At 37.4% G+C, this 22187-nt stretch overlaps 1 protein-coding gene across 3 annotated transcripts; it reads left to right on the top strand.

The window, feature by feature from the left end:
• The first annotated feature begins 1290 nt into the window (after positions 1–1290).
• ankrd24 (ankyrin repeat domain 24) lies at positions 1291–22077 on the top strand. Of its 3 annotated transcripts, none has more exons than XM_058759583.1 (23): positions 1291–1403; positions 1714–1773; positions 5857–5987; positions 6106–6194; positions 6271–6335; positions 6424–6481; positions 6585–6655; positions 6839–6945; positions 7972–8147; positions 8628–8650; positions 9293–9379; positions 12442–12570; positions 12739–12858; positions 14347–14488; positions 14586–14740; positions 16616–16782; positions 17685–18388; positions 18477–18814; positions 19877–20110; positions 20217–20393; positions 20955–21110; positions 21613–21678; positions 21759–22077. In XM_058759583.1, the coding sequence occupies exons 2-23, from the start codon at positions 1738–1740 to the stop codon at positions 21828–21830; spliced, it is 3303 nt and encodes a 1100-aa protein (XP_058615566.1). In that variant the 5' UTR covers positions 1291–1403; positions 1714–1737; the 3' UTR covers positions 21831–22077. The 3 variants fall into 3 exon arrangements, with proteins under 3 accessions (XP_058615566.1, XP_058615565.1, XP_058615567.1); XM_058759582.1 differs by having other exon boundaries at positions 9290–9379; XM_058759584.1 differs by lacking the exons at positions 9293–9379; positions 12442–12570.
• The last annotated feature ends 110 nt before the right edge of the window (positions 22078–22187 follow it).

The following is a 22187-nucleotide window of genomic DNA, read 5'->3' as shown; positions in this document are numbered from 1 at the left end:
CCCCCTCCATCCCCAGCCAGCGTCGACACACATCTTCCCCTCACTTTTCTAAATTGCCCCTTTCAAACGGGGACATGTTAGAGAGAGGAAGGGCCTCCTGGGACAAAGAAAACGCCAGTACAGAGAGGGGAAATTGCTCTTTTCTAAAGAGAGACAGAAGGGAATAGGAAAAAGGTTAATATATGATTTGAACATTATACGTTTAAATGTGCATTTTTGTACACGCTCTCAAACCGTTTCTGCACATTCATGTACAGATTTGCACTATATAATATTTTTTTATATTAATGTTTTAGCAGGGCAAATGCATTTTTTTTTTTTTTTTTAATCTGAGGCTAATCCCAATTTTTGATTTATGAAAAGTAAATCTGGAATAAAAGTCACTTTTACACACACAATATGTATTACTTCTTCTGGAATATGAGAAGTAATACGATATTGAAATGTTTTAAATGTATTCAATTAAATATTAAACTATACATTTAAAAAATATATAAAATTACAGTTTGTATTTTTAAATTAATTTTAAAATGATAGATATTGCATTTTCAGGTCCTTTGTAACAGTTTTATTTATTAGTATTATATTTATTTTTTTAATTTTATATACATTGTTGTATAATTCAAGTTATTTCACTTTATTGTATATGTAAGATACATAAATGTAATATATTTTACATTATAGGCTAATATAAAATATGTTGCATATATACATTGGATTTATATATCCTATTGAATGTTTGAAAAGCCAGTATTATGAACATGCGCTTAGTATTTATCGCCCCCAAGTGGTCACTCATATGTATTGACTCGCCACATATGTCCACGTGCACTCTCCTCACTAATTTTAAGATGTATGTTTTTTTAAACACATATATCTTACAGTACTAACATAATTACAGTGGTTTATATGCACTTTTAAATCAACTATATAATCGATAATACAATGGGTGGGTAAATTGTGGATTAAAACATAGCATAACTCTGACCACCTAAAGAAAATTACCATATCTGCTGCAAATGCGCTCTACAGAAGCACTGATTGGCTGTTAGGCTTTTAAACTTTTATCTGATTGGCTTCTATTTATTTTTAGCATTTTTATATCTTACATAATTTATATTAAAGTCAGCCTCGCGTTGTATTATTTAACACAGTTTTATATCTGGAAAAAAAAAGGCGCGTCTCGGTGAAGCGCACATGACACCTGAGGTTTGAAACATGCGGTGCGCGGATCTGTCAATCAAGACTCTACTGCCCGCCCCTCGCCGCTGATTGGTCGGATTTTGTGCCCAGTCAGCTAAATCCAACAGGCATGTATTCTGCAAATTACGTCAGGGCATCCCACCACTGGACATCCAAACAGCAGACCTGAGGAAAGCCAAAGAATACATCAAACACTGAATGTAAGGCATTTTGCATTTATCTTGTTTATTTAATGTCTTCTGTATAAAACTTCCGTATTTCTACGACTTCTAGTGTTGAGTCTCCATCAAGCATGTGCTTAGAGCAAGAATGATTATTCCAAATAAATAATTATACAAAATAAACAACGACGCAAAGTTGCTGTTGATTTAATGCCAAACTTATTGAACACATTAATCACAGAAACTTCTGTTTTCATTCACATTTTATAAGACTTTCACGTGTTTGTAAAACAGTATATATATATTTTATATTTCCTAATGTACATAAAATGTGTTTTATTCATGACAGCTCATGAACATACTTTAAAACAAGATGAAAACATTGAAAGCCAAGTTCAAGAAGTCAGAGGTAAGAACCTGTCACGTGCAAAGTACGCCAGTCTTCTTACTTAAGTATGTTTGACTGTTAATATGAGCTATTATGTTTCCAAAACTGTTATATATAGTATCTTTGTTGTTAGATATCTTGAGTATTTTAGTGACTTGTTGCTTTGTATGAGCAAATGTATTTTAGGAGTAGAAGAGCAGGCCAGCCTGCAGACGGCACCTGTAACCAGAGACCTCTACTAGTGTTTAATTATTGAAACACATTCATTCACTCACTCACACTTGCAGACTCAGTATATGATGTATTCTGCGCTCTTCATCGTTAGATGCTTTTATGGACCTTCATCTTCACTAATATTCATAACACATTATGTTATTGGATCTGAGCCCACTGTGTGAAGGCAAAATACACCATCCTAGTATTCTGAATGAAGCGTGTGTGTTGTTCCCTGTCTGAGGTTGTGTTGGGATGGACAGATAGATGAGCCACTGTAGGGGAGAGAAAGTGAGCTGGATGTTTTCTCTTTGTTATTGTTCTTCTAACCAAACTTCACGTCTGGGTTAATGTCCACATACTGTCTGCTCAAGAAAGATACATGTGTGTTAGAAAAGTTTTAAATAGTTCTGAATGTGTGGGGCATAAACATAAAACTTCTTTTATATTTTATATTCCTTTATATTTTGAATAAAGGAATTTTTTCCTTTATTTTTTTACACATTGTTTTCCATAATTTGTTATTCTCAGTGGTGATTCTCAATAGATAGAATATAATACAATATATTTTTTATGCATTACAGTAGAAAAATATTAAACATACAACCATAGTACTATTTACTAATGTAAACATATATACTGTATATACATACACACACACACACACATGATGGTAGTAATTGTTTGTACTGCCTTTAGTTTATCATATATATATATATATATATATATATATATATATAAAATACAGTGTATGTATTATAAAAATATACATACTTAATTATAAAAATCTGTAATAATAATGCATAAATAACAAACAGGCATCTAAAATAAATACATATAAATCATAATAAATATAACTATTTAAAATAAATATATAAAAATAAATTATATAAATAATTTTTTGCAAGTCACAGTAATGATAACAGACAGTGTAATTTTAGTATATATTTGAATTACATTATTTTTATAAATATTAAATATTATTTATAAATAAATATTCTTAGATTTTCATTTTATGTGCTTTTGTCATTTTTATTATTTTTTCACTTAAAATTGTCATTTAAGTTCTTTAAAGTTCTCCATCTTATAATTACATTTTATTTAATTTCAGCATTGACAAAAACAAATGTTAATATTTTTAGTGTTAATAAGCAATAACAACACAGATTTATTTATTTTTGCAAATTCTTATTGCAAAAATTGGAAACAAGTTGTCATGATCCAGTCAAATCCTGCATGAGGTTTAGAACCAAATCCTGGCCTGCATTTGTTCATTGCTAAATGTTTAACTCGAAACATGTCACATTACAGAAGAAAAATATTTTAACCAACTGGCCCAGTTCTTCTCTAAAACTAGTTCAAAAGAGCATTTCATCAGACAAAAATATTGCTACGCCTTTATGAGAAAAAGATGAGTCATCAATATTTAGAACAAGAAAACCGTATCAACATGTCAATATTTGCTAAAAGCTAGTTTTGTCAACTTTTAGGCGTGAGTTAGCATATAAATGACCTCAAAGCTAACAGACATTGACTAAAAACCACAATATTGTTATTCTACAGCATCTGTATGGCATCACAGGAAGTGATTCAATCAGACTGACTTAGCATAAAAGTGATACACTAGTGTGCACTAGACACTGGGAGGGAACCCAAACTGTGTGGTATATTTATACCTCCATTTAGTCTGATTGCTGACTCTGTATTTTGTTGTTGTGTTTGCTGAGTTCTCACCCCCTGATGCTAATACAGTAGCTTTGGGATCAGAAAATGATTAGCCGAGACGTGAGACGTAGGGAACAGCGAGGACGGTAAAATATATGGTGGTTGCAGAGAAGTGAGACAGAATTGGGATAGAGAGTAAAAAAGAAGGACAACGGGACGGGGAGGTGTGTGTGTGCCAGGCAGTGACTGCAGTGTGTGTCGTATATCTCTGCAGACAGCAGAACAGGACGGCATAGCAAGAGTTGCACACGACAAAGCTGCATTTGCAGGACAGATTTCAGCAATCGGATATATAATCAGAGTTGCGTATTTAGTAGCGTTTAGGCCTTCGTGTTACAGACAGATTAGATGCAAAGTCATAACCTTGGCTGTTTTATGTGGGCTTTGGTAGCATGTGGAGTGGTCGTGTTCAGGTTCAGTTCATTTGAACTTTTTTGCGAAAGTCATCTATTGTCCTTGTTGAGAGCACATAGTGTGGATGGGTCGTGGAAAGAAGCAGAGGTTTCATACATCCTCTGAGCTCTATGGATCCTCATGTCATCTTTAGCCCAATGAAAAGCTTCTGCATGTGTTACGGCGTGATTACGGTATGTACAGCCCCTTCTTGTGAGGGTATACAGAACACATGGAGACGTTGCTTTTTAGTAAAAATATCAATAAAAACCTAAAAACAAGATAACTGTAGCAGAATGTAGCAAGAAAACATAAGCAAAATTACCAAAGTTGTGCAAAAACAAACAAACAAACAAAAACAAAAAATTGTGGCCATGAATGAAGAATTAGTTCCTACAACTTATTAATTTGTTTGTTTTAGGTAAATTGTGGCTATGTTATGATAATATGTTCCATAATCAGATTAAAAAAAGGGAATGAATAAGTACAACACAGTCATGATTTAACTAAAACAAGAGAATGTGTTTTTCAATGTGGTTGTGATTTAACTAAAACTAGGGAATGAATTTGTAGAGTGTGGTCACGATTTAACTAAAATGAGGGAACGAACTTGTGCAGCATGGTCGTGATTTAATGTGGTCACAACTGAACTAAAATAAAGGACCAAATTAATACAACATGGTCACGATGTATTGTGGTTGCAGGGTAACTAACAAGAAAATTAATTTGTAAATGTGCTCACAATTTAACTTAAGCAAATAAACGAGTTAGTAAAACATGGTCGCTATTTAACTAAAACAAGGGAATGAATTTGTACAATGTGGTCGCGATTTAACTAAAACTAAGTACAAGTTAGTACAACATGTTCACGATTTAACTAAAATGAGGGAACGAATTTGTATAATGTGTTCACAATTTAATTAAAATATGGGAACAAATTAGTACAACATGGTCGCAATTTAATGTGGTCGCAATGTAACTAAAACGAGAAAATGAATTTTGAAAAACGTGCTCACAATTTAAAGGAATGAACGAGTTAGTAAAACACAGTCGTGATTTAACTAAAACAAAGGAACGAATTTGTACAACATGGTCATGATTTAATGTGGTCACATTATAAGTAAAATGAGGGAACTAATTTGTTCAGTGTGTTCACAATTTAACTTGAATGAATGAGTTAGTAAAACATAGTCATGATTTAACTAAAACAAGGGAACAAATTTGTACAATGTGGTTGCGATTTAATGAAAACAAAGTACAAGTTAATACAACATGTTCACAATTTAACTAAAAGGAGGAAACTAGTTAGTAAAACATGGTTGTGATGTACCTAAAAAAGGGAACAAATTTGTACAAAGCCGTCACAATTTGACTACTTAATTTGGTGCTGCTATATCTGTATCTGTAAATATTTTGTTGTTTTGGATGATGTGACATGGTCTAGACTTACACTGACATCTAGTGGTAATGAGACAACAACATGCCATTAGTGTGCTATTCACAGTTTTGTTTTGTTTTGTTTTGTTTAGTTTTTTTATCAAAAATGTATTAATCTTGTTAATTTAAAAGTTAATTTATCTTGTTTTAAAAACTTTGAAAATACTGATTAAGAAAAAAAAATTTTGTTATTTGAAGAATTTCATGATTTATAAGTTATGCAGTATTTTTTTTGGTCAAAGATGGAAAGTATAATATTGAAAAAAATATGTTTTTGTGTTAAAATAAGTTATGTGTGTTATAATGTGTTTTGTGTGTTTGCTTCTCTGTTTTTAGAGTCAGGACTGGAGTAAGACGGATGACAGATTGTTGCAGGCTGTAGAACAGAATGATCCAGAAAAAGTTGCCACACTGCTGGTCAAGAAAGGTCTCTGTGCGTCCAAACTGGACTCGGAGGGCAAATCAGCGTTAGTGGACCTCTGATTTCAACTTATGACAATCTTGCCAAAAATATTGTAAATATATTTAATTACTTGATCAAAAAAAAGAACACATGAACAATGATTGAAATTGCTGAATTCACAGGTTCCATCTTTGTGCGTCTCGAGGACGGTTGGACTGTCTGGAGGTCATCCTCTCTCATGGGGTGGACATCAATGTAACAGACGGCACTGGTAAGGTTGAGTGTACTAGTTTTACTAATAAAAGTTCTTATAGCTCTCAAAGTGATTTATTCATTTCTCTCTGTAGGGTTTAACGCTCTCCATCTTGCTGCTAAGAATGGACAGTCAGATTGTCTAAAGAGGCTTCTTCAGGTAGGAGTCATGAATTACAGTCCCAGAGTCCTAGAAAGAGCCAATGATGATTTGATGCTTAAATATAGTTATAATGTTTATTCTGTAGGAGAGGATGCCTGTTGACGCCACAGACAGTTTTGGGAGGACGTCTTTACACCATGCTGGTAATAAAAACTCTTCCAGTATCCAAACGTTTGAACATTGCATTTGGACGTAACACAAGGCTGTTGTTGGTTCAGATGTTATTGTGTCTTTGTCTTCGTGCAGCTGTGAGTGGCTGCTTGTCTTGCACTGAGATTCTGTGGGACTTTAAAGCCAACCTCGATGTTCAAGATGGAGTAAGTTCAGTTGAACACAACACAAAGTAAAAGATTATTTATATTTGTACATTTGGCAAAGATTTTATCTGAAGTGACATTCAAGATATACTTTTTATTAGTATGCATGTATCCATTGGGACACTAAGTATCCGCCAAATGTTGAGTACAGCAAGTAAAAAATTTTGTATTGTATTCTCGTAGGATGCGTCAACTCCATTGATCCTGGGTGCCCAGATGAGCAGAGTCGAACTTTGTGCCTTCCTTTTGGAACGAGGAGCCAATCCTAATATACAGGACAACCAGGGCAGGTTGGATATGTTTTAAACAGCTTTTGTACAATATAAGTGTACAAAACATTTAAAATTTAGTTTAGTTTTATTTTATGATTATCACTATTTTTAACAAATTGAAAACTACTGCATGGTTTATATCAGTGTTGTTATCGAGAACTAAAACGGTTAAAAAAACATTTTCATTAATTGAAATAAAACCACAATAAGATATACATATTAGATGAATTTGTATTTTTTATTTTTTTTAACTTAAATGAAAATTAGAAATGTTGTGTTTGCAACTAACTGAAATAAAATAAGCTGAACTTGAAAATTACTAAAACTAAAAAAAAAAATTAAAAAAAAAAAATCTAAATAGAAATATTTAGGAGGAAAAAACTAAACCTATAAAAATTACAAAAGTAAATTATAAATGATAATATAAAAATAAAAGCTACACCAAAATATTAAAAGCATTACTTTTGCTTTTGTGGAAAGCCGTCATATGTGTAGTTTTAATTTTATTGTTGTACCTATATATATATATATATATATATATATATATATGTGTGTGTGTGTGTGTGTGTGTGTGTCTGTCATTTTAGTATTGAGATACTATATAGCTTTTATTAACATTTTTAATTTTCTATTCTGATTTTAAAGTTTTATTTTATTTTATTTAGCTTTTATTAGTTATTTTAGTACATCAACTTAAACTAAATAACAATGAGAAATGTTGCCTCAGCAACTAGCTGAAATAAAATAAGTTCAAGTATTTTTCTATATTTTATTTGTTATTTCAGTTGTTTATTTTATTTCAAGTAACAAAAGTAGTTTTTACAGTTTTATTTTTACTTAACTACAATTACCCTGATATATAATATCATTTTTTACATATATACATATATAATTACAATGTATTTTTATTTTGTTTTTGTTTCTAGTCCTTCAGTTTAAACTTAGAAATTATCATGTTATTTTCAACTGAAAAAATACATACTATATACTTTGGGGATTTCATATATTGGACATTTGGGTTTCAACTCATGTTTTTCGAGGCAGATCAGCATTGATGTTGGCTTGTGAGAGTGACAGCATGGAGACTGTTGAGGTGTTATTGAAAGGCGGAGCTAACCCACACCTTACCGATGCCCTGGGACACAACTCCGCCCACTACAGCATCACCGCCGGCAACCACAACATCACCCAGCTTCTGCAGAGCATAGGTGTTTCCACAGGTAACCATACACACATCTCGTCCTCACCTTTAATTCCTTCGAGAGAGAGGGACCATCTGGTGCCTGGTGGTTCTCTGATGTTTGGCCCCCATTTTCATTTGGATACGCTCGTAATATGAGAGGAGAGACTAAAAAGCAGATGTTACGTTGGGTCAGGGGATGAAAACACAGAGAAGTTTGCTAACTCGAGTTACAAAGGCCGATTGGAAACATATGTCGCACTGAGTTGGAAATGGATCCCAGTGTTAATAAAGGGCCCCTGTGGTCGTACCACCTGACAGAGTGATAAATGTGCTGCCTGTCTGCTTTCATGTTGCCTCTTTTTTAATGCAACAGTGAGCATGTGGTGGAACGGGAAGATTATATATAGTTATGTGTTTGAATGTGGCTTGCAAAGTGTGTTTGGAGTGATGGTGTGTGTGTGTGTGTGAGTCTCACCGCACTGCTGTCTGTTTTTATTTCTGTCCCATGCATTCCCAGCTGCTGAGGGTTCGAGTGAGGAGGTAATTGTCAAAAGAAACAGCCTCTCCCCACACTTTATCACATGCATACAAATAACTAAACCACAGAAAATCCTCAACGATGGTCAGGGATGGATTATGCTGCTCTAAAATACCAATGTTTCACAAATATAGTCGATTTTATTACTCAGCTGAGAGTATCCAGGCAGCTTGATTTAAAGGTGAAGTGTGTAATGCTCGCACCCCTAGTGGCCACATGTGGGATTACAAAAATACTTTTAAATCCTCCAATATATCCAAAGTTGTGGTCAGATTTACTCTTCTTCAGCAAATTTTCATAGGCAAAATAGTAATTAAAGAGCAAAAAATTTGTTGTTTTGACCAACAGAAAGCTGCTTGGTTTGAGAGTGATTTCTGTGTGAGTGGTGCTTTATGTGTCGCTAGTACACTATTAATAATAAACAATGGAGCTTTTTGCCTGCAAAATCTTTACATATAGTTGTCTCTGCATGTTGGAAAAGTATTTAAACGTCGAAAAAAATGTCACACTTTCTCTTTAACATCACATAAGTATGCACTTCACCTTTAAGAAGTCATATCAGTAGTTTGAATACCCTAACTAACACTGCTGCTGCTGCTTTGCTTTCTAACTTGTCCATCCTGAAACTCCGCCCACACCAGCAGGCTCCTCCTCCTCCTCCCAATCCCCCATCTAGTGGAACCACACCCCGCAAAAGGAAAGCCCCTCCTCCTCCTAAATCTCCTGCTCAGGTACAATGGGATTCATGAATCCCATGAAACGCTATAAAAAGAATTGTCTTAAAGAGATAGTCCACCCAAAAATGAAAAATCTGTCATCATTTACTCACCCTCATGTTGCTCCAAAACTAGGTCTTTTTTTCTGTGGAACACAAAATGTTTTAATAAATGATCACACTGCTCTGTTTCAATGTTGAGGAGGTTGTCAAGCTTGTAAAAGGACAAATAAACACCATAAAAGTATGACAGATTTTTCATTTTGTACAATCTATTCCTTTAAATGCATGGCACTGTGTCTTATTCAGTAATAATTGTATATATTGTTCATTTATGCACACTTGAGAATGTCTTAAAAAATTATGAAGTACAGTTATTCACAGCACATTCACAATGCAGAGGAAATTGTTCTTAATCTCATTCTAATTTTAATGAATTTGGAATATTCAAAATTATTATTCTACATAAAACACACCCAAATCATTTCCATATAAGGGCTTTTGTGAAAATTTGAAAGCTTTTGATGAATCATGATTTGTTTGTGCAAATGTTCGTATGAAGTTGCACAAATGAGTGCATATATAGGACCCTATGAAATCTGTGTTATTTTTTCCCCAAATTCTGTCGAATTTTTTCCGAATTTTTTTTTCCATTTTTAATTGTTCTGTAATGGGCCTTAATGATTAAATTAAATTTTAGTATTTAAAAAACATGTGTAATTAATTGAAAATCATGAAACTTTTTAAGTTTAACAAAAAAAATTCATTTTCAGGCCCCTATGAAATCAGTTTTATTTGATCGCAAATTCAAATGTTTCTTTTTAATTCATATACAGTGAGGAAAATAAGTATTTGAACACCCTGCTATTTTGCAAGTTCTCCCACTTAGAAATCATGGAGGGGTCTGAAATTGTCATCGTAGGTGCGTGTCCACTGTGAGAGACATAATCTAAAAAAAAAAAAAAAAATCCAGAAATCACAATGTATGATTTTTTAACTATTTATTTGTATGATACAGCTGCAAATAACTATTTGAACACCTGAGAAAATCAATGTTAAAGGAACACTCCACTTTTTTTGGAAATAAGCTCATTCTCTTGATTATTACGCCGGAATGAGAGTATAGTTCCTAGCAAAATCGGACTAGAAAATCGCAACTTTTCATTTTCCGCCGGTCTTAGTACACGATATAACTACAGAAGAGTCAAGTTTTAAATAGGAAAACTATCGAAACTCTTTGGTCATTTTTGAACGCGATGCTACTGGTCTAATAGGATTCAATGATCTATGCTAAGCTATGCTAAAAGTGCTATCGCCAGACCCGGAGATCGGCTGAATGGATTCAAAAATGGATTCAACTTATTAACTCTGGGGGAGTTGGAGAATGAGCCTATTTCCAAAAAAAGTGGAGTGTTCCTTTAATATTTGGTACAGTAGCCTTTGTTTGCAATTACAGCGGTCAAACGTTTCCTGTAGTTTTTCACGAGGTTTGCACACACTGCAGGAGGGATTTTGGCCCACTCCTCCACACAGATCTTCTCTAGATCAGTCAGGTTTCTGGCTTTGAGCTCCTCCAAAGATTCTCTATTGGGTTTAGGTCTGAGACTGGCTAGGCCACGCCAGAACCTTGATATGCTTCTTACAGAGCCACTCCTTGGTTATCCTGGCTGTGTGCTTCGGGTCATTGTCATGTTGGAAGACCCAGCCTCGACCCATCTTCAATGCTCTAACTGAGGGAAGGAGGTTGTTCCCCAAAATCTCGCAATACATGGCCCCGGTCATCCTCTCCTTAATACAGTGCAGTCGCCTGTCCCATGTGCAGAAAAACACCCCAAAGATGATGCTACCACCCCATGCTTCACAGTAGGGATGGTGTTCTTGGGATGGTACTCATCATTCTTCTTCCTCCAAACACGTTTAGTGGAATTATGACCAAAAGTTATATTTTGGTCTCATCTGACCACATGACTTTCTCCCATGACTCCTCTGGATCATCCAAATGGTCATTGGCAAACTTAAGTCGGGCCTGGACATGTGCTGGTTTAAGCAGGGGAACCTTCCGTGCCATGCATGATTTCAAACCATGACGCCTTAGTGTATTACCAACAGTAACCTTGGAAACGGTGGTCCCAGCTCTTTTCAGGTCATTGACCAGCTCCTCCCGTGTAGTTCTGGGCTGATTTCTCACCTTTCTTAGGATCATTGAGACCCCACGAGGTGAGATCTTGCATGGAGCCCCAGTCCGAGGGAGATTGACAGTCATGTTTAGCTTCTTCCATTTTCTAATGATTGCTCCAACAGTGGACCTTTTTCACCAAGCTGCTTGGCAATTTCCCGTAGCCCTTTCCAGCCTTGTGGAGGTGTACAATTTTGTCTCTAGTGTCTTTGGACAGCTCTTTGGTCTTGGCCATGTTAGTGGTTGGATTCTTACTGATTGTATGGGGTGGACAGGTGTCTTTATGCAGCTAACGACCTCAAACAGGTGCATCTAATTTAGGATAATAAATGGAGTGGAGGTGCACATTTTAAAGGCAGACTAACAGGTCTTTGAGGGTCAGAATTCTAGCTGATAGACAGGTGTTCAAATACTTATTTGCAGCTGTATCATACAAATAAATAGTTAAAAAATCATACATTGTGATTTCTGGATTTTTTTTATTTTTATTTTTTTAGATTATGTCTCTCACAGTGGACATGCACCTACGATGACAATTTCAGACCCCTCCATGATTTCTAAGTGGGAGAACTTGCAAAATAGCAGGGTGTTCAAATACTTATTTCCCTCACTGTATAACTTAATATTTAAATAGCATTATTTTTCCCTTTGTATTCACAGACGCTAGTCCACATTGCAGTTTGATCAAGTGTACAGCCCTTTTTATTTATTCATCTGAAATTTGCAAAATTCCATGAAATTCCACGTTATATTGTAAATTCCATTTTTATGACCGAATTCCACAATTCCTTCTGTTTTCCACATTCCGGAGGTCATAGGGCCCTAGTATCATACACATGGTTTTTGAATGACATCCAGTGTTTTAGTTAAATATGCATGGCTTATGCTTAATAATTCTGCAGGGCCCGCCCCCTTCCTCCGACGCCTCAAACACGCCACCTCCCCCTGTCCCCTCCCAATCACCTGACTCACAGAGCCCCGCCCTGCCTTCTCCCGCCCCCAGGACCCAACATCCCCCATCTGAGAACCTTGTGAGTGACAACTAATATGAAAAACATTTTGCTTATAACAAATTGTAACTGTAATTTGGCCAACATAACCTATAGTCAGCAGTCACAGTACATCATAATAACATACACATGAAATAATTTGCACAGTATTCCATTTGACTATTTCTACAATGTGTCTTTGTGTGTCAGGTGGAGGATGAGGAAGTCTTTGAAGAGATCCGTAAGCTCAGGCTGGAGAGAGGTCGCCTGCTGCAGAAAATCAAGGTTCTGGAGCAGCAGCAGAGCAGCGCCACCACTGCCCTGGAGGAGGTACTGCGATTCTTTAACTATAAATAATAAACTTAATAGCAATTTCCACTGAAAGAGAACAAAATGGGGTTTGAAACTCTTGAAAATTAAGTCAAATTTCAGTGAAAAGTGGCACTTTACTTTCAGAAAAAGCTGTCAAAATCAGGAGTCCAAAAAAAAAAAAAATCCTATGATGAATATGTAAATATGTGCTGCGCGCTTTCCTTTCAATAACAGAAAAACCACACCACAAACACAAGTATATCAGGGCCTTAAAGGGACAGTTCACTCAAAAATAAAAAATTGTCGTCATTTACTCACTCTGATGTTGTTCCAAACTTGTATGAGTTTCTTTTGTCTGCTGAAGACAAAAGATACACTATATTGCCAAAAGTATTAGGACACCCCCTTCTGATGAATAGGTTTGACTACTTATTAATTTCTAGTACAAATCTTAACGTTTAAGCATATAATGATATTCTAGGGAATTGTGTGCTTATAATTTTATAGCAACAGTTTGGACAGGACTCTTTTCTATTCTAACATGACAATGCCTCTGTGTGTAAGGCAAGGTTCAAAAAGAAATGATTGATTGAGTCAGTGTGGAAGAACTTGACTGGTCTGCATAAAGCCAAGTCCTAATCCAAGCTGAACACTTCTGGTGTGACTTTAAATGCAGATCTTGAGCCAAAAACTCATCAAAAAACACCAATGACTTGTACATACACTGTGTGGACAAAAGTATTGGCACACCCCCTTTCTTTAGAACAGAAAAAGGCACTTCCAAAACTGTGGCAACAAAGATGGAAACATAATTCATGTATTTAAAAAACTGTATTTCCATCTCTGTTGCAACATTTTTGGAAATGTCTAAAATGACTGTATCCATATGTAGAAGTCATTGGTGTTTGGTGATGAGTTTTTGGCTCAAGGTCTGCATTTAAAGTGTTCAACTGGGATTAGGACTTGGCTTTCTGAAGACCAGTGAAGTTCTTCCACACTGACTAAATTAATCATTTCTTTTTGAACCTTGCCTTATACACAGAGGCATTGTCATGTTAGAATAGAAAAGAGTCCTGTCCAAACTGTTGCTATAAAATTAGAAGCAAACAATTCCCTACAATATCATTATATGCTTAAACATTTGTACTCATGGAAATTACTAAAGTAGTCAAACCTGTTCATCAGAAGGGGGTGTCCCAAACCTTTTGGCAATATAGTGTATTTTGAAGAATGTTGGTAACCAAAATTGTTGACTGTAGCCATTGACTTTCATACAATTTTTTTTCATACTATGGATGTTAATGGCTACCATCGGCTGTTTGGTTAACAACATTATTCGAAATATCTCATTTTGTGTTCAACAGAATAAAGAAACTAATACAGGTTTGGAACAACTTGTGGGTGAGTAAATTATGACAGAATTTTAATTTTTTGGGGGACCTATCCCTTTAAATTTGTGTGATTTTGTCATATAGCAGTTATCACTAAATATCAAATGTTCTGCAGCTAAACTCTCTGAGAGAGCGTCTGAGCGAGGTTGAGGCAGAGCGTGACCGACTGCTGGAAGAGTTGAGAGCAGCTCAGGTGAGCGGTGTGACCTGTGACTCTGAAGACGCGGAGGACTCCGATGACATGTTGGACTTCCCAGGTGAGCCGAGAACACTTCCTGTCACAAACGCGAGTTGAAGAGCTGGAAAAAGTCCTGGAGCAAATTAAGTGGAACTTTTCTGTTCATGTCGCATCAGGAGCAGAGAAGTTACTATCTAAGCAATCGCGAGGTCTGGATGCTGATTCGCCGGCTGAGGGCACCTCTCAAGAGAATCCTGCCATGGTAGAGCAGCTTCGCAGAAAAGTGGAGCAACTGACCTCGCAGAATGCCGACCTGGTTCTCAAAGTGCAGGTGGAGTTTCTCTCCTTTGAACACATATGCAGAATGCAAGCAAAGCGCTAAATCACAGGCATGCACACACACATACAGAATGCTGGCCTCATTGTCTGCTTAGATGTGTTTTCAGCAGCTTCTTAAAGGTTATTCAGATGGGCACGATAAATATGCACAAACCACTTACTGCATCTGACCTGCTTCTTAAAGCCCCATATCTGCTTTAGAGATTTAAAGATGGGAACACACAACACTTGCACTAGTTCAACTTGATGCTGTATATATAGCACAGATATAGATGTTTTTACTTTTTTGCATTCTCAACAGTCACTCTCATCACTGTTATTTTTACTTTGAAAATATACCGTTCATTTTTAATGAGAATAAAATAAAAAATTAAACTTAATAAAATATATATAGTCTCTTATTTATTGGGGGCCAAGCACTAAAGGTGCATAGGCATCTTTTGTATCCGATAGTGTTCTTCTTCTAATTCTTCCGCTCTGGAAATCTAGGGCAGCCCATAGAACCATATGGTAAAAAATTATGAAATTTGGCACACTGATAGAGGACAGCCCCAACATTAACCACACCCAATTTGGAGTCTCTAACTCGAACCCTCTTTGAGATATGAAAAATGGCTATATTTTGCTTATACTCTTTTGCTATAATTCTGAACAGTTTGGCCAAAAATCACAAGATTCAGTACGATATAGTACAATACCAAATTTTCCCATGCTGGCCATTTTGGGCATTAGCCATTTTGAATTTTGACAAAAAATGCTGTTTTACAACATCATTGGTGTATCGTCAAGAAACTTATTTGTCTTCAGCACCATGCCCTGAAGGTCCTCAAAAAGTTTCAGGGCAGTATAATGAAATTTCAAAAAATGATAATAGATTTTGATTAGTTTTGGCTATTATCATGAGACCGATCTTGATAAATTCCTTGGATCATGCCGAAAACATTGATACCAATTATCCCATAATCTGCCAAACTTCTTGCCCTCCATTTTGATTCTCTCTGAAAACCTACTTTTTCAAACTCCTCTTAGACCACTGGTTTGATTTTCACCAAATTCAACTAATATCATCTTCAGACCATGCTGGCAAAAATTTATGGATTTCGTGTAGATAGATGAAACAACTTCTGTTTAACGCATGAAGGAATTTGCTGGAATGATGCCAAACTGCATCTAAGGCTGTATCTGTGCAAAGCTTTGACATATTGACACCAAACTTTGTATGTGCCATTGTCACCTCACACTGACCACATCAATTTGATAACATCACCACCTATTGGTCAAAAGTGATAAACAATTAAATCATATTACTAGATAGTTGTATAAATGATGTTTCAGCCATTTTGAGATTATACTTTGACACACAATTCCCAATTATAATCATACTGTATGTTTCATGGTCTTAGAATACAGAGTGTGTCATTTATAAGGCTAAAGCACAGCTGACATTATAATAGCACTAATCAGATCAGTGTGGTACTGCATTCTGGTAAAAATAGCATGGCATGTATATTAAGCGCTAATATGACATTCCACTTACAAAGCCCTTGTGGAAAATGTTTGGGGAACATGTGCAGCAAACTCATGTTTTCTTGTTCAAATGAGCTTAGTAGAAAGTGTTTGTAGCAAATTTATCACTTACAACTGTACATTTGACATAAATCAGCCATGTTTGGGAAGGTCCTCCGAAACTGGGTTATATTTCATTGAAGTCCAAGGTTAAACAAACAGATCAAAGAACACTATGAGGATAATGGCTGAAGCAACATATGGCAACTACATGTGCTGTCTTTAAAAGAGAAAACCAATAAATACCTTAGTTATTGCAATATTTTATTTATTTTTATCTCTATTGTGTTGTGGTCTGCAGATGCTGGAAATGTTTGAGAAAGATGACACGGATATGCAGAGCTCGGGCCCAGATTTTGTTCCCACAGCTCAGTATGAATCTTTAAGGAGAGAGTTTGAGGAACTACAGGAGAAATACTCCAGAGCTCAGGCTTCAACTGAAGCCTCAAGCATCGCAGAGGATCCTGGGTAACGTGGTTAAAATGAAATTAGACTAATATTTTGTCAATCGTTTTCTTGATATGATTCAAATAGCACATGTATATTCATTTTCTTCCGGAAGACATTTTGTTTTAGAGTTTTTGCTTATTGTCAATGTTAATATGTTACTTGTTTCTTCATTGGATGTTATCAACCTTATGTTAAATGTAAGAGTGGGCACGGCCATTTGTAACTTGACTGTGCAACGTTTCCGGTGTTGTTCGCGTCTAGTTATTTTACCTTTCCATTATGCTGCTTGATATTGCAGAATTCAGCTATATTGCAAAATTGCTGAATGCAAATCCTAATTTTACACAATTTTTACTCAAAATTACCAAAAAATATTTCACCATTAATAGAAAATGTTGTTGGTAGATATTGGAACTGGCACCTACCTAGAAAATAAACCTATGTAAATGAAAATTAGAAAATGTAACCAATACAAAGTAGGGGTGGGGGAAATAAATCGATACATTATAGTATCACATTATTTTGCTTGGCGACAATGTGTCAATACATGAACTCCAAGTATCAATATTTTATTATACATTGCAAATATGAAAATATTATGGTTCTGAATAATAAAATAAAATAAACAATTATACCAATACTGGTGCATGCAACATAATTAACAGTTTTTTTTTATGACAATGTTGGTCAGTTGGTCTGCTTGACATTCTGCAGTTGAAAATAAATTTACACAATAATATCATTTCATGGCTTAAGTATTGTGATATTATTAGCCTCTAGTGATTCTTACCCCTATTGACAAGAAGTTGATGGAGTTGAAACTGAAACTTACCTAATCTAAACTAATATCAGTCACTCATGCACATATGAATCCTGTCAAGTAATTAAAACATTTGCTTTCCTAACGGTTGTTTCCATAGATCTGAGGAGAAAGAGGAGAAAAATCAAAAAGCTCTGGAGGAACAGCTGGCCCAAGCCCAGGTCGAGTTAGAGGAACTCAAAGAACAGATGCGTCTGGGGGTCTATTCAGTGGAGGAAGCAGGAGCGAAGCCCGAAGGGGGGTCCGAGTCCCCTGAGAAAGGGATAAATCTGGAGAACCAGCAGCTGAGAGCAAGGGTGCAGGAGCTGGAGGCGGAGATAGCTAGCAAAAAGACAGATGGGGAGGGGCTTAGTGAAGGTGACAATGACACCATCCAACAGCTGAAACAGAGGGTGACGGAACTTGAGGCAGCTCTGCAGTATAGAGAGAAAGGGAAAGAGGGAGAGGAAGAGAAAGAGACAGTTGTAAGCCTTAAAAAGCGGGTGGAAGAACTGGAAAAAACCCTGGAGCAAAGCAAGACGGCAGGGTACGAGGAGGGCGAGGGAGCGCCGGTGAACGGGTTGCAGGCACGGGTGGAAGAACTTGAGCGGGCGTTGAAGGAGAGCGTTCCTCGAGGTCAGTTTGAGGAGGTTCAGGTCACTTTGAGTCTCCAGCTTAACCAGCTAGCTCAAGAACGAGCCGAAGTGGCTACCCGACTCAACCAGGCCTTACTGGAGCTGGAAAGGCTCCGCCCTCAATCCCACATTGGTGAAGATGAGGACGACGAGGACCCGTCCGAGAGCTCGGAGGTTTCCATTGCATCTGGTGAGTGCTCCTGTTGTCCCTCTGAGACTCTCCAAAATAACCATTTAACTCCTGCCTTTAAATATAACTCCAATTTTTGACCAATCAGAGAACTCCCTGCACCTGTCGCCAGGCGGACGGACCTTAGAGGCGATACAGGAGGAGCTGGAAGTTGCAAGGCAAGAGGCAGCACAAGCTCTGGACAGCCTGTGTGCCGAGAGAGAAAGCCGGGCTCAGGATGTATTACAGCTGAGAGATGCAATACCGCTGGTGAAACACCAGGAGACGCTGTCTGCAATAGCCCAGCAGTTAGCGCAAACAGAAAAAGAGCTGCAAGGAGAGCGGGCACTGCGTGAGCAAGCTCAAACTGAGCTCGCCAGACTAGAATCCGAGCTGCAGGCTGTGCAAAAAGACTCAGTTAGCAAGGAAGAACACGATAAAGTCAAGGTAAGTTACATAAGATGCTAAAATGTAGCATTGTCCGATTTGCGAATGATTCGTTCTTTGGAACCGGTTTCTTTTAAAGGTGGGGTATGTAATTTTTCAAAAACGCTTTAGAAACTGAGTCGGGGCCGAGTACCAAAACAAACTTGTAGCCAATCAGCAGTAAGAGGCGTGTCTACTCATGATGCGGGGGAGAGAGCTCAGTGCGCAGGACGGACATTAGCCGAGCCGAGCCGAGCATAGAATGATAGAGATGTCGGATAAAAAAAACAAACGAAAGAGGTAAATGTCTGCGCAACAAAAGGCGGCTTATACCGTGTCTACACCGGACACGACAGTTGTTGTGTTGCACTGAACGCGATAAAGCAACCGTTGAAAATCATTTGAAATGAACGCGGCAGCAGTTTACTGTCGGGATCCAGTGTTAACAGCATTATTAGTGATTATAATGAGTTCTATAGTATTTTGTCATGTTACGATAAGGCAAGAAGTAGGACCCGTGTAAATATCTGATCAGCTTTCCAGCGCTGGAGAGAACTCAAGGAACGGGAAGGCCTGCGATCGGACGCCGAGGTTGCTTTGTTTCTTCTCGATTGGTGAGTGGTTTTGCTTTGTTTCACAAACTAATCGTTACCTGGTTTGCGTACGTATGTGTGGGGCGGAGCTATCAAAATAGGGGCGAAACCCTTTTGGGGTAGGTGCGGGTTTGTTTTGGTGATTTCGAATATCAACACTGGCTACTAGAAATCGCTTACCCCACCTTTAACGACTCATTCAAAATGATTCACAAAGCACTCATCTGTAAGAATTGATTCACTGAAGTAAAAACACGCATTTGGAATAGAATAAATGCTAATACTGCAGAAATATTTTTTTTCTCTATGCATAGAAAAGGGGTGTCCATTCTTGGTCCTGGAGGGCCACTGTCCTGCAGAGTTTAGCTCCAACCCTAATTACGGAGTGTGTTGGGGCAAGTTGGAGTTAAGTTCTGCAGGACAGTGGCCCTCCAGGACCAAGAATGGTCACCCCTGAATGGTTTCTGAGCTTGATTCTTCCTCACTTCAGGCAGAGCTAGAGCGCTCTCTAGAGGAGAGTCGGCAGAGTGCAAGAGTGGCTCAGGAGTCTCTGAGTGAAAAAGAGACGGAACTGAAAGAGCTGCGATCTCAGAAAGCTTTAGAACAGGGACTGGTGTCCAAAGAAGACCATGAGGCCCAGAGACTCTCCCTACAGGCTGAGATCAACACCCTGACGGCCCAGTTAGCTGATCTAGGACGCAAGCATGAGAAGACCTGCACTGAGGTGTGTGTTGTCCTTGATGTTGTTTATGACAGTTTCCACTCCACCTATTTGCACATATGTTAAAAATGAGCCAAGTTTTATTTAAAAAAAAAGTCTCCTTCCGCAGGTGTTCCAGGTGCAGCGGGAGGCTTTATTTAATAAGAGCGAGCGTCAGGTGGCTGAATCCCAGCTGGAGGCAGTTAAAAAGCAGCTGACGGATCTTCAGGCCGAGTCCACCCACATCCAACAGCTGCACCAGGACATCCAAGACTCGCAGGGGCTCATCAAGGAGAAAGACCGCAAGGTGTGAGGGGAAAATCCGAATATGGCTGTATCCGAATATGCCTGCTTCCATACTATACAAACTGTAGTATGCTCACAGTATTGATAAAACAGTAGCCAATAAGTACCTGGATGTCCTCCAGTGAGACTCTGAAGTGCACATCTAATGGACACTTGACTATCCCATGAGGCCATAGGAGAGGAGTTGTGAATAGAATGCAGCAGTCGAGTTCTGGAAGTAAAATCCCATTCATTTTCTCAATAGCGGAAGTGATTTTTAACAACAACTTATAAACCATAAAAAAAAGACCTAATGTGATCTACAAGGTTTTTAATCGATGCTATATGCATTTGTTGAAGTCATCAGTACATAATCATGTTCAGTAGTGGAATTAGTGGCGAAAAACTACATTACCCATAATTCTGGAAAAAACTCTACCAATTAGAGAATCGCATCAGTAAATTCCATTGAAATAACACTTTAGCGCCTGTCCATTCTCACAGATCGCTGTGAATGGTGCCAAAATCTGTGATATGGACATTTGATTTTTTCTTTTTCCGCTTTCTTACCGTCTCCCTGCAGATCACAGAGTTGTCCAAGGATGTTTTTCGTCTGAAGGAGGCTCTGGGGGCTTTGACTCCTCCACTGGCACGTTCTCCTTCGCCACCATCCTCAGGGATACCTGGACAACAGTTGGCACTGCAGAACCGTGTAACCGCATTAACACAGCAACTCCAGGTATCAGCCTTATTGAGAATTACGCGCTTAAAAATAAAGGTTATTTATGGGCTTTGATGGTTCCATGAGGAAGCTTTAAGATCCATGGAACCTTGCACAAAAGGTTCTTTATAGTGGAAAAAACGTTCTTCTGATTTTTAAAATGTTCTTCACATGAATAAACTAATGGTTCTTTTAAGAGCTGTTCAAGCAAAGGTTCTTTGGGGAACCAAAAAAAGTTCTTCTGTGGCATTGCTGTGAAGACCACCTTTTGGAACCTTCATTTTTAAGATTGTAGAAGAACCAATTTTGCTTCCCTCAAAAACTTTCAGTGAAAAGAACCATTTTTTTCCTTAGTGTGAAGAACATTTTAATAATCTCAAGAACTTTTTTCCACTATAGAGAACATTTTGCGGAATGGAAAGATTCCATGGATTGCCAATAAAGAACCTTTATTTTTAAAAGTGTGCACATTTAATTGAATAGCACACGTCTAAAGTCTTTCCTTTCATCTTGTGCTCAGGACTGGGAGCGCAAACACAAGACTGTTGTTTCAATATATCGTTCTCATCTATTAGCTGCTGTACAGGTGAGACCCATAACCCAATCTTACATCTACAGGAACATCTTATGTTACTCATACCTATGTGACTGTTTATGACTTAACAGGGCCGGATGGATGAAGAAGTTCAGGCGCTTTTGCTTCAAATCCTCCGTATGACACACAAAGGTCAAAATTAGTGCTTTGCAACTGACAGCAATATAAAGAGTTCAAGTGACTGCTATATGTACCCTTGAACCGAAGTGTATCACACTGTGCACCTCCAACAAGAGGCACTGAAACTGTGAATGAGAAGATATAGTTTTGGATCATGACAGAGATGATTATATTTCCTGTATGTGATGATTTATGAGGGACAACACAGATACTTTTGTACCACATTTCAATAAACGGAGACATACTGCTGACGTGCCTTTCTTTGTAACTCTGCAGTTGACACTTTCTTTGCAGGCCTCTCAAAATTCACTTTGTGGTAAAAAGTACGTTATGATGAATTTCAAACTCAGCTGGTATTCAGATCTCGCACCTCCACATGA

Source organism: Onychostoma macrolepis, chromosome 22 (assembly GCF_012432095.1).
Source record: "Onychostoma macrolepis isolate SWU-2019 chromosome 22, ASM1243209v1, whole genome shotgun sequence".
NCBI classification, from domain to species: Eukaryota; Metazoa; Chordata; class Actinopteri; order Cypriniformes; family Cyprinidae; genus Onychostoma; species Onychostoma macrolepis.
The sequence above is the reverse complement of the archived record's forward strand: the minus strand, read 5'-3'. Positions and strand labels throughout refer to the sequence as shown.

What these genes read in the sequence shown, in the direction of transcription:
- ankrd24 (XM_058759582.1), top strand. Translation starts at nt 1,738, where the DNA reads ATGAAAACATTGAAAGCCAAGTTCAAGAAGTCAGAG. An exon ending in CTGAGGGTTCGAGTGAGGAG is followed by an intron (nt 8,651 to 9,289) that starts GTAATTGTCAAA and finishes CGCCCACACCAG; the next exon opens with CAGGCTCCTCCTCCTCCTCC. An exon ending in ATGAGAAGACCTGCACTGAG is followed by an intron (nt 20,111 to 20,216) that starts GTGTGTGTTGTC and finishes CTCCTTCCGCAG; the next exon opens with GTGTTCCAGGTGCAGCGGGA.